Here is a 13,497-nt window from a genome sequence, read left to right on the forward strand (position 1 = left end):
CAAAGAACATGAATGAGCAACTCATAGAAAATATACTAATGGGCAAAAATTATTTTCAAAAGATGTTCAACCTCATAGATTATCAAAGAAATGGAAACAAAACTTAAGTTTTCACTTTTCAGATAAAAATAATTATAATGACCAGCGTGTGCAAGGATGTAACAACGCAATTCGTAGGAGTACAAATTGGTACAATTTTTGTGGGAAACAGTCTGGCAATATATTTTTGTTTTGTTTTGTTTTGGGGCAGGGGGGGCAGAATTTTATCTGGCTTGGCTTCTACCTGCCCCAGGTCTGGGTCTCTGTGTTTAAAATATAAAGTGGAATTTCTGCTTTGATTCAGAATATTTTCAAAGACAATAATTGGACAAGTGTATGTGTGTGTGCAAAGAAGTGTATTGCAACATTATTTGTAAAATCCAAAACTTGTGATAAATCCTTATATTCACCAGTGGGGATTGTTTAAGTATGGTACATTTACTCAACGGACCACCATGCTTCTATTACCAAAGGAAACCATACTTCATGGTTTGCTTCTACAAAATATTAGTTCATTGAACAAAAGTTACACAGCAAAATATATGATCCCATTTATATATGTGTGTATATATATATAAATGTAATATAAATATGTTATATATGTGTTAAAGTTTGAAAAGATGTATACCAAATTATTATCATTTCTTATTGCTGAGGGACAAGGTTATAGGTGAACTCTCCTTTTGTAAAACGTGTTTTTGTGGTTGTTCAATGTTTTGTAACCAAAGTGTTTCTTACAATCAACAAAAAAAATTTTTCCATTTTGGAAAATTACATCTTCCAAAAATGGCCCATGTTATTCTGGAGCCTTTACACTGCTGAGGAATGGAGTCTCCTCACTTCCTGAATTAAACTCTTATGCTTCTAACTTGTGTTTATGTTTTTATTTCTGTTTTTTTTTTTTTAAACAGGGTAGTATTTGTTTGACATCTTTAGAGGTTTATCCTGGATCTGGAATGGCTTATATTCTTTTATTTTGAGGTTAGAGTAGCTAGCATTTTCAGGGGAAGATAATGCTATGGGAAATTCTACAATAGCAGACCAAAGTAAAAACAACAAAACCCATAACATCCTTGGGGAAATCAGCTAAAAACACAAAATTAATTGTGAAATAACAGTAAGAAGTTACAGACATGAAAATAATTGTTGAAAAACTAGGGAAAGGTGTTGATTAACCAATAAGAATCATGCTGAAAATGCACTGAGAATTAATTGGGAATTGACTTATTTTCACTGTGTTCTGTGGCCAGATGGAATGGATATTAAATAGAAAGAAATTGTTTTAATTCATTTAAGAATTTAAGAATGTTTTTTAAATATTCATGCAGGTGGGACTAGTACAATCAGCTTTTTTTCAGAGCGGTGAGGGCAGTTTTTTCTTTAAGATTTGAGATGATCAAAACCCTTTTATTTTTGACTAACATATTACGTAGATTTTTATTTTATTTTTCTCTTGCTACAGGATTTCTATTAATGGAGAAAGCCCAAAACATCGGTCATGGCATACTTTGACACCAATAGCTGATGACAAGCTTTTCCTATTTGGTGGACTAAGTGCAGATAATATTCCATTAAGTAAGTCGATTAAAGTTTAGCCTACAACTATTATCTCATTCTTTTTTTCTTATTGTATTTCATACTATGGTGACGAAAGTCTTCCTTTTTCCCTTTTTTCTGATTTACCTTTATCCCCACTACCTGCTCTCATTGAGAATTAGAAGAGGGGCTGGCCGTTAGCTCGGTTGGCTGGAGTGGAGCCTTATAACACCAAGGGTGAGGGTTCAGATCCCCAAACCAGCCCACTGACAGAAACACAGACAAAAGACAGAATTAGAAGACCTCTTTGCTTTTGTGCCGTTGCCTCTCCACATTCTCCTCCTTCCTAGGTATGGAGAAGAGGAAGGATGGTTGAACCCAGATGAATTAAAGCCCCTTTTCCATTATCATAGTCTGTGATTCTCTGTCCTCCTGAATTTGATCCAGATGCTTACACTGTATAATGGAATTAGAAGAGCAGTGTTTTCTAGAAGGCTGTGGAAATAGGAGGGGTCTTCAAAAAGTTCATGGAAAGATTCGCATTCTTTTTAAATTCTATTTTCCATGAACTTTTTGAGGTACCCTCCTCTAAGGTAGGAAGGCCAGTTGCATTTTCTTTGTTCCAGAACTGTAAAGGAAAGTGCTTAACTAGAATTTTTTAACTCCTGTCACTGCTTATCTCAATGGCTCTGGGTTTTACAATGCAGTTTTTCTTTCAGCAGTAAAGTTGTGGCACCAAGATAGACAAATGACCAAGAATATCCACTTAAGAAGTCTGACATGTTAGATGTTGATGTTTTACATTTTCTTAACCCAGAAGTTTCTTATGACTAAAGATGTTTTCATTAAGAAACCATACATCACTTCCCATCAAGATGGTGAAATAGATGGTCCCCAGCATCACTCTCTCCCACAGATCAACTAATTTACAACTCTTAAAAAGCAATGACAACCAAGCTGGGCCACTAAAGCTCAGAGGAAGAGGAGGAGAGACCTACAGAGTGAATGAAGGCCAGAGAAGCCACGATGAGAGAAAGAAAAAACCTCTCTGACCATTTCAAGCCCCAGCCTCTTCCAAGCTGGAACTGCTGAGTGCACGGAGCAGTAGCCGGCAAAAGCCATAGCTGTGCCCTTCGAATGAAGTTGCTTGGAGGTGGCAGGACAGAAGAGGGCCTTGATGGCCCCCAGGCAAGCAAAACCACTAGTAGGGTTCCCATAGACCCACATAGGACCAAGGATCCACAACAACTGAAAAAAAGGAGCCACTCAGAGGCCAGTGAGTCATCACAAGGGACCGGCGTACAACCTGTCCCATGGGAAGTGTTTACAGCATGTGTGGTGGGGGAGACAGGCCCACTGGGAGAGCAATGAGACACAGCAAGGACAGCTGATCTGCCCCCAATCAGCATAGGACCACTCAGAGGAGACTGGTCAGGCATATAGAATTGCATGGGGTGCAGTTTGATGAAAAGACTCCAGCCTAGACCAGTGTTTCTACACAGCCCAGGTGCATTGGATTTCACTAAACACAGAAGTCCTATAAAGTCAGCCATTAAAACCTGAGCTGCACGGAAAGGATTCCTCAGGGAATCAACAGCAAAGCAGCAATTTAGCTCAACCACAGAGTTCAAGTACTGATCCCCACAGGAAGTTCCCCCAATTTAGAAATAAGGAAAGGACAACAAATTAGTTCCAGTGCAGAGTTTAAATGGTGAGAACAGCAAATAATCTAACACAGAGCTGAAAGATAAAACAAGAGTACCCACAACCAGAGACAAAGTTTGATATTGACTAGTAAAGATCTCATTTCACCAAAGGACACCTATAAAACCTAGAACGACTGGAAGTCCCCTGGGCTACCAAGCCAGATAGGGGGAACAACCAGGCATACCACCAGCACTACAGGGCCTACCCAGGGTCCTGAGGTCTGGATCCAGGGACCAGACCCTCTGCCCCCAACCAGGCACACCACCAGCGCCACAGGCCCACCCAGGGTCCTGAGGCATGTAGTCAGGGACTGGACCCCTCCCACAACCAGGCACACTGCCATCGCCACCACCAACTAGGTAAGGAGCATGCCAAAAACATCACTTCCATGTGGGTGGCCCACCACAGCCACCACAATAAACACGGCTGCCGCAAAAGCAGCTAAACGACACAACTACCACACAGATGGTCCACCAGCCACTAGAGTGCATTGACACAAGGAGAGTCACCAGCAGAGACCAAAGAAAAGAAGAGGATGTCTCTCTCCACAAAGCTCATTGCAGAGTGACAGAAGAAGCATCTGCTCTACAATAATTTTGGGGGACCTGAATACACATCTCAGCATTGGACAGATCATCTAGGCAACAAATCAACAGAGTAACCATTACTCTTTCAGAAGGAGAGAAGAAATCTAGGGTAATTAGAAGGGGGAGGGGGGGAGAGATTGGACAAGGGACATAAAGAATAAGTATGACTTGTAACTATATATATGCTAGTAATATTGATTTGATCAACATATGTCAATGTTGAACCCCCAAATATGTGTAATCAATTATGATTCAATAAAAATTAAAGGAAAAAAATAATCAATGGGATTTTTTATTAAAATTTCTATTGATCATCACATATTGTAGATAGCTAACTCTGTACCCCACAAATGTGTATAATCAATTGTTTCAATAAAGAAAAATATGTAAAAAGAAACCATGCATACTATTGAAACCATTCATATAATTTCATATAGGATCTGGAAACAACTATGTATTTTTCAACAAAAGTTCTATAAGCACCAACCATGTATTTGGCAGTCTGCTAGCTACCAAACAAACAAACTCCAGAGGCTGGGGAATGTTATTTATTCTTGCAGATTATTACACTTCTCCAGTTTGTGAGATTTTTAATCAGAAGAGATTCAGACTCTAACGAAAAACTAATATCTGTACATTTCACTACCTTCATGTGATGTGGTGTTTTTAACTCCTATTTGCTGTTTTTGGTCATTAAACTATGAGAAAATAAATGCCCTAATTCTTAGTCTAGTCACTTTCCTCTCTTAACGATTCAGTTTAAGATTTGGTCATATGGGTATTAGATGATACCAATAAATTATTTTAGTTTTGTTGACTGTGAAAATGGCATTGTGGTTATGTTAAAAATGTACATTTTTTTTTTAGCAATGCATACTGAAGTATGTATGGGGAAAATGATCAGAGATCTAGGACTTTATTTAGAAAAATTCAGCAATAAGAATAACAAAAACAGATAAATGGAGCATATGTGTTGAAATCTTGAGAGTTGTTGAATCTGGGCTATGTGGAGGGTTCATTGTCCTGTTCACTCTACTTTTGTATGTTTTAAAATCTTTATGATAAAATACGCACATACGCAAAAGATAGTCATATAAAGGTAGCATGATACATTGGGAAAAAAATTAAAATTGTATCTGAGGACCTAATCTTAACTTCTCAACTGTCAAAATATTGCAGGTGATGGTTGGATTCATAATATCATAACAAATTGTTGGAAACAACTTACACATTTACCTAAAACAAGACCAAGGTAAGTCTAGAAGTTTACAAATAATAAAATAGTTAAGAATTTTTAAAGTATTAAACTATAGCACTGAATTTATAGTGTTTGCCATTGAAACCATAGACTATCAGGAAGGATATGTTTCAAATGAGCTTGATGTTACCTAAATAATTTAATTATCATTTTAATTGTCTGATTATTAGAAATGATATACAGAGTTTTTACCAATATTTGCATATTTGAAAATGTATTTTTAGATAAATGCATAATCTTACCTGATAAATATGAAAAGACTAAGATAATTAAAAGCATCATATATTATTAATTATTTGAATGTTAATATTTTCAGTAAGTAGATGAGAATGGAGTTGGCTTTAATAGTAGTTATTTGTATTTGAAAGAGGTTTAAAGCAATTTAATGAGGAAATTTGCTTTTATGTTGATCCAGTAGATGACAGATTATTATTTTTCTTTATTAACTCTATTGTGCATTCCTTATTGTGAATTTTTTGAAAAAGAAAACATGTTATTTGTGGCATATTATAGGATAAAAAATTGTAGAAACAATATACTATTATTAGACTATAAAGAAAAACACATTAGTATAATTCTTATTTTTTCTAATTTGATTGAATGGTATAATAAAGATAGCTGCAAAAGAAATTCAGATTCAGCACATTATAATTATTATAGTCAGTAATATATTTTATTTTTTTTATGCCCTGTATTTCAGAATATTTTTACTACAGATTGTTTATGCTAGTGTGAAGTCATTTAATGATATATATCTTTATTATTTAATAAATGATAGTAACTTTCTTGAGAAAAGGGCCTGAAAAGTATTTTTATATATTTTGGTATGTATATTTATATTAGTATTTACAATATGTTTAGAGTTTATTGTTATTGCATATGTGATTCTTACATCTTCTTGTATAAAAATTCATTGGAATGTACTATTTTAACAATTCTGGCTCTTTTGAAATACATTTTTTAAATTTAAAGAGTTTTATATTAAGATATGGGAGCCCAGTGTTCTAGTCCTTGCTCAGCCACTACTTAGCTTTTTGGCTTTTAAAACTCACTTAAAGAAACTGAGCATCAGTTTTTTCATCTGTGAAATGGGGGAATTGGACTAGATAATCTCTTAGTTAATTTTAATTCATTCTGATGTATGAATACATTAATTATAGACAAAATCGTAGTAAAATATGCTTAATTTTTAAATTGCTTATATTTTATATTTCAACCCTTAATGAGTAATTAGAGCAACACAACTGTTAACAATAATATACTAGTTAGAAGTAGAGTTATGTAAAGAGATTTCTTTAATTCAGCTGATGTGTCATGTAAATAATATGCTTTATTAGAATGTTTAGGTGATAAGTTTAGAGCAGCTGTGAAAGGACATAAACTATCAGTCTGTAGGAAAAACATCAGGTTGCGAGCTAGATGTCACCAAAATCAAGGCAGGAAAGGCTTTCCAGTGTTCTTCGATGATGAAATCCAGGCCAGAGTTTCCCTAAGGCAGATAAGACAGAGGCAGATCTATCTTCAGGTATGAGGTGAGGAGGAGAACAGGTGGGATACAGTTGAGTGTAAGGAGAATGTATATGTGTGTAAATATATATATATAACTAATTTTTTATGAAAGTGACAATTTAGTAACATCTAAATGCATTTTGTGTAAACTTGTTCAAGTTATAATTTGCAACAGAAGCTGCCCAATTCTCCTCTTAATTAAAACTCTAAGTCAGGGTTTCTCAACCTCAACACTATTGATGTTTTGAACCAAATGATTCTTTTTTGTTAGGTATGTCCTGTGCATTGTAGGATATTTAGCAGCATCCCTGGCCTTTACCCACTAGATGACAATAGTACTACCTTCCCTTTCCCTAAGTTGTGGCAATTAAAAATATCTCCAGATATTGTCAAATGTCTTCTTGGGGGACAAATCTACAGTGTAGCACTCTCTTCTCCAGGTCTCACCTTAGATAAAACTATGCTTGGTTGAAAAGCCATCTATATAGCCATATCTCTTGACCAATATAGGTGGCTGTCAGCGAGGACCTTTTTCTATGTGTCTGTAAGAGATGTCAGATAAAGTGTTGGTATATAGAACCTTAACTACTGTTGAATCTCATGAGTATTGCCATAGTTATACATGGCCTTCTTTCCAGGTAATTAAACAATTCCTTCCCATATATGAGGGTATTCATTGTATTCTATCTCATTTACCCAATCCCTCTTCCAATCCCCCTTCCAATCCCCATGCCCAACCCCTCAAAGTAATCTGGGTTCTTGCTGAAGATTTGTAGCAGTTTATGTTCTAACATGTAAGTTGGAAAATTGGGCAGAGTCTTTTTTTTTTGGCAGCTGGCTGGTACAGGGATCAAACCCTGGACCTTGGTGTTATCAGCACCATGTTCTAACCAACTAAGCTAACTAGCCAGCCCTGGGCAGAGTCTTTCCCAAACATCTCTAATGACTTGGTTGTATCCTGGGGCACAAATGCATCTGTTATTGAATGTGTACATAATTGTTTGAGGAAAGTATTTGGTTTAACAAATTGTGCATAATCCTACTATTCACACTTGTGGAGATTAAATAAAAGGGAATAATGTACTAAAAATATGTTTTGTGGTAATAAAATAAGTGATAATGTATAATTATTTTGGACATCTGTTGCCTCAGCAATTTTGTCTATTGAGAAAAGTAATCAGAGTACTCTCAAAAGCAAAGCAACAACTTTATAAAATCCTTAATTTGTCCTCTAATATTAAGAAGTTTACATGTACTTTTCTCTGAAAGTTAGAGCCTCTGGAAATATTGAGCTTTATAAAACCATAAAATTATTCTTAGTAAATAATGTGGAGTTGTATATGAGCTATTAGAAATTTCCAAAGAACATTGGATGCTCAACTCCTTTATGAAATAATTTGTATATTTAATCACTGAATAAATTATGTTGGTATTCTGTGTTTGCTTTTGTGAATCAAAAGTTTCTGAGCACTTAACTGGTTGCAGAACACCATATTAGGCATTTTTAAGGAGAAGTATAAAATTAGATTACCCAAGTTCTGGTGGTATACTGGTAAACGGTTAACAACAGCTCTTCTGGAAATTTTTTTTGAAAGCCCCAATTTGTAGCATTTGCTGATCTCCAAGGTGTAAATATGCCCACCATGGCTGATTTCAAGCTAGCAACATGATGTCACTGAACATGGAGTTGGATGGAGATACACACAATTGGCTTCAACTAGCCAATGAGCCAGTTCCAGCACACCACTGGGGCAATTTCTGACCTCAAGAACCTCATAGTCTTCTTAGGTAGCTAGAAAACACACACATCAAACAATTAAAGTACAGAGCAGTTTATCTCTAAATGTAACTTAAAGAGTATAAAATGAGCACATAAATGTTGAAGAGGATTGAACAGAGATGGTAACAGAACCAGTTTGGATGGGTATTTGGAATACTTCCTAGCAGTTTTGAGCCGGTTTTTAAGGCCCTGAGAGAAAGACTTATCATTCTAAGCATAAGAAACAGGATGAACAAAAGCCTAGATGTAGATATAAACTTTTCTCTTAGGAGAAGCAAGGAAATGAACTTGGCTGAAATAGAGGGCTCCTTTGGGGAGAGGCAAGAATTAAGATTTGTGGGAAAAAGAAATAGCAGTTGATCATAAATATTGGGCTAGGAAAAACAGCTATTGGTAGCACAGATGCTATCTGACCAGGAAATTTCCATCATTAAAAATAATATTTGACAAATATTATTATTAGCTATATGTAGCTGGGGGATATTAAAGACAGAAAAACTAGGAGCATTTGTTATTCTATACTCAGAGTGATGAGGCACTGTGTAACAATGTTTTCTATAGTATTTCCATAGTGTGACAATGGAAATGTGAAGGGTGCATCAAAATGAAATTGTCAGGTGATGGGGAACAGAAAGCAAGAAAAAAAGAGGCAAAAATGATGAGAATAGCAACGTGGCAGATAGAGCAGTAAAGAAACAGAGAAAGGTGCCTGTTTTGGTAATAAAGTAATCTGTTCTTTTTAAATTTATTTTATTTCAAGGATAATATTATGAGATAAAAGGGTTAGAAAAAGTTTGGGGGATGTAATAGAGAGAATTATTAGGAGTCATCTCCTTAATTAAAATGATATTATTTAATGAATTCTATAGGAATCTTTAACATCTAATCCCTTTGAGGTTATGCCAAAGGTCCAAGTTCAAACATGACTCTTTTGAAATAGATTAAATTTTAGAGTGTGCAATTTGGAATTGATTTATACATAATGTACAGTTTCTTCCTTGATAGTATCTCACTGTATTTATAATTTTCAATCATAGGTTATGGCACACAGCCTGTTTGGGAAAAGAAAATGAAATAATGGTATTTGGTGGGAGCAAAGATGATTTACTTTCCTTGGATACAGTAAGAAAATCTTTTATCGAAATATTTCCTTTGAGTAATTGTGTTATTCAAATTAAATGGCTATTCAGCAAGAATGTTGATATTCTAACATTGCAAAATATGAAACGGCATGAAATGTTACTCTGTTTATGATTAATCTTCAAAATGAGTGGCTTTCGTGAAGCATTTCAGTGTATTTTGGATTCACAGATCAAAATAGGTCTATTAATTTCATTAGCCAGATTATTAAGAAGAACTTTTAAAGGACGACTCTTTCTTTTCTTTTTTCTTAGAGCCTCATCATAGTATGGATGTTTATAATTTTATTAAATTAAAATATTTTAAATTAATATTTGATACTTAAAGAGAATATTGATAATGTATATGCTAAGCATAATAATAAATACCCATGAAGTTTGTTAGCTAATTTAAGAACTAGAACATCATCAGTACTATTGATGCTACCTGTTTATTCCTTCTGAATCTTACCAGATAGTTTTTCCCCTCAAGAGGAAAGTACTTTGTTAAAGTGTTTAAAGTGTATTTTCTTTTTATTTTATGCATCTTTTACCATTGCTTCACCCAGCTGTTTTACATATGAGTTTAAAAATCTTAAAAAACTAAAGTCAAAGGGATAAATGAAGAGTATTGGAGAGTATTGTCCTTTCACTCCTAGCACCTTGGGAAATTCAGAGAAGGGTAGCCACATTCATATTCTGTACATGATGGGGTAGGAATTCAGGACTGATTCTATGGTTTGCGTAGGACACTGAGCTGTCAGGGATGGAGTATGATGAGCCAGAGTCCAGCCGGGAGGGCACCAGCTCCCTCTTATCTCTTGAAGCACAGTCATCTCCAGAGTTGCTCCTACAGAGTGGCAAACCTTGAAATAAGGTAGCTTTGCTCCAGGGAATATGGCTTATTTTATAGTTTCCGAGGCCTCTGATTTAAGTGTTACATATATTGAAAGTTTTAGAGCTTTCTTTGGCTGAGAACTAAGAGCTTCACTAAAAGATTAAAATCACAACTTTGCATTTAATTTAAAAGCAAATTTTGTGGGCCGAGCCCGTGGCGCAGCGCGGCGACGCTCCCGCCACGGGTTCGGATCCTATATAGGAATGGCCGGTGCACTCACTGGCTGAGTGCCGGTCACGAAAAAGACAGACAAAAATAAATAAATAAATAAATAAATAAAAGCAAATTTTGTGGTTTGTCTTCTCTTTCTTGGCACTGGAAGTCTTTATTTAGGATACAAGGTTTATCATTAAAATAGAAATTCTGAATAAAATCATGATCATGAATTATGAAATTCTAAAGACCCATTTAAAAGAAAAATTTTCTGCTGACTCTTCTTAACTTTTAGATGAGAGACTCATCGGGCCGAGCCTGTGGCGCACTTGGTAGATGAGAGACTCATTATTCAAACAGTCTTCCAGATCTTGATTTTCAAATTAAGAATTTCCAGAGAATACACCTGGAAAAAAGAGAAAAGATAAAGAGGCTTTAAAATAAGAACTACTTGGAAGAAAAAGTTTTGCTTAAAAACAAAAAAGTTTGAAAACCACTACTGCTATTTTTAACTCACTGTTCTCAGAGAACATGTTTGTGATTTTTAAATTTACTGTTATGTAGGATATTGATTAGGTAAAAATCTCATCTCTGAAAATTGATAACCACATACCTAAAGTTTGTAGATAGCAGGTATATGAATGTATGTATATGTGTATGTTTGTGTGTGCAGGTGTGTATGCATGTGCATGTGTATATGTATGTGCATGCATGTATGTGTCAACAGCTAGAAAGAGAGATTTGTTTGCTGCTTTACATAATTTCTTTTACATTTATAAAATAAAAAGCATTCAATTGTTAATGCACTGTTATTTTTATCAAAAACCCTCATGAGACCTTTTTTTTATATTGATTAGGGTCACTGTAATGATTTATTGATCTTTCAAACACAGCCTTACTCACTGGTCAGGTAAGCAAATTCAGTATTTTTACACATATATGCTGTGAATGTATGATCATTTCTTTCTTCCTCCTTTTTGGAAAGAGTTATAATATTTTTCAGGTACTTGAATTAGAGAAAATATTTACATCTTCCCAAGGGTATAGTCAAATTAATAATGATGAATCATATACCAATGTGATTTTTTAAAATTAAAATATACAGTACAGCCACATTTTTTGTTTTGCTTGCAAAATTGTATGTAGGCCATATGGTAATATTAAAATACTGTGTTTCCTTAATTCTTACCCTGCCTTTTTTCAGATTTTAACTTTTTGGAAATCAGAATGTGTCTAATTATATACATACATATTATATATACACACATATATACACACACACACATTTAATATAGAAGAACTTCTTTTTTTAATCCCAAAGCTGTTATTAAATTGATGTATAATGTCTTAGTTAATATACTCTTTCTCTAAAAGGGAGTATATACAAAATTTAGTTGGAGGAATGTGGACAAAGGCCCTATTTCTGCCTGTGAGAGTTGGGAAGAAGGATTTGAGACAAGTAGAAGTTGCCTAGTGAACAAATGTGATCATTTCATGCAGTGGAAATAACATGGGTGAAGGCACGTGAGAGAGAGAGAGAGATGACATGTGGTATTTCAAGGATTATACTATAACTTCCAGATGTTCTACAACTTGAATCACTTGAAAACCATTGGACTAGCTCAAACTGAACTTTCCCGAAGTCTTTCTTAACTGTTCCTTCTCTTAGTGTGGTAGCTCTCAAACTTGCCTGCACATTAGAATCTCATGGGGAGCTTCAAAAAATTTTGATGTAGGCCACCCCCACATCAATACTCTGTGCCACTCCTACATAGTGATTTAACTAGTCTAGGGTATGGCCTGGACTTCGGAACTTTTGAAAGATCCCCAGGTCATTTTAATGTGCAGATAAGTTTGGAAACCACTGCTATTATGATTTATAATGGCTTAGCTTTTATTGTGAACATAACTGCTCTCCCTAAGTACGCTGCAAGTTCCTCATATGTAGGATCAAGAAATATTTGAGTGCCTATGTGGGAAGGCACTGTGCTATGAAAAGGCATGGCCTTTGCCTTAAATTGCTGATAATATAGACTTTCAAACTTTCATACTTTTTCTATAATTGATAAAGAAAATTGCTTTAAGAGAAACATACACAAAGTTCATGAGAATACTGGAGAAGAAGGCCCTCTGTGCACATGGTTAAGATGGCAAAGGTTAGGGAAATCTGCCGAAGAAGAAGAGTTTTGACATAAGAATTTGCCATGAACAGGAAGTGCAAGGGTGTTAGTGTAAAGATATATATATATATGTAAGAGCGTGGTATGTTCTGGAAACCATGAATTCTTGAGTATGAGGTGCAGAGTTGCAAAGAAATGAGGTTGGACAAAAATCAGAAACAATATGTTATTTCGGGACTTTGTCTCTCATGCAGAGCAGTTCACATTGTCTTGTAGGAGATCAGGAACCATTGAAAAACTTGGAGCAGGGGAACGAGATGATTATATTACAAGGTAGAAAATTCCTCTAGCAACAGTGTGGATGAGGGATTGAAGGGATATGTGACTAAGAAAGTTGGTAAGAGACTATTGCAGTGGTCAGGCCTGAAGAGAGGATCCGATCTAGAGAGTGTCAGTGGGGCTGGAGAAGGAAGAGAGTTTGAGATATTTAGGAGGTAGAATGGACTTGGAGGTTGAATGGATGCCAAGGGAAAGGAGTAGGAAGAGTTAATGATAGGGGGAATATGGAAAGGGCAACAGGCTTGAAGGTGCAATAGAGTAGAAATGATGAATTTTGTTTTAGACATGTTGAGCTTGAAGTAATTATGTGACCTCTGGTGGAGCCATCCATTAAATAGTTGAATATATGGAAGGAGGTCTTGGCGAGGCATAAAATTTAAATATTGTTGGAGAATTAATGAGTAGGGGTTAGCTCTGCCCAGGAAGAGTTTGTAGAGTAAATAGGAAGCCAAC

At 35.3% G+C, this 13,497-nt stretch overlaps 1 protein-coding gene across 3 annotated transcripts in view; it reads left to right on the forward strand.

The window, feature by feature from the left end:
• Positions 1-13,497, forward strand: part of KLHDC1 (kelch domain containing 1) — a 63,405-nt gene that overhangs the window by 37,925 nt on the left and 11,983 nt on the right. For 2 of the 3 annotated variants that reach the window (XM_063090707.1, XM_063090708.1), the window contains 4 exons: positions 1,502-1,614; positions 5,049-5,121; positions 9,454-9,538; positions 11,443-11,495. In XM_063090707.1, the coding sequence (XP_062946777.1) occupies positions 1,502-1,614; positions 5,049-5,121; positions 9,454-9,538; positions 11,443-11,495 (324 nt within the window). Of the gene's footprint in view, positions 1-1,501; positions 1,615-5,048; positions 5,122-9,453; positions 9,539-10,282; positions 10,412-11,442; positions 11,498-13,497 lie in introns of those variants that run through there. The other variant, XM_063090710.1, reaches the window with a different exon arrangement.

The sequence above is a fragment of the Cynocephalus volans genome, chromosome 3, assembly GCF_027409185.1.
Source record: "Cynocephalus volans isolate mCynVol1 chromosome 3, mCynVol1.pri, whole genome shotgun sequence".
Taxonomy (NCBI): domain Eukaryota; kingdom Metazoa; phylum Chordata; class Mammalia; order Dermoptera; family Cynocephalidae; genus Cynocephalus; species Cynocephalus volans.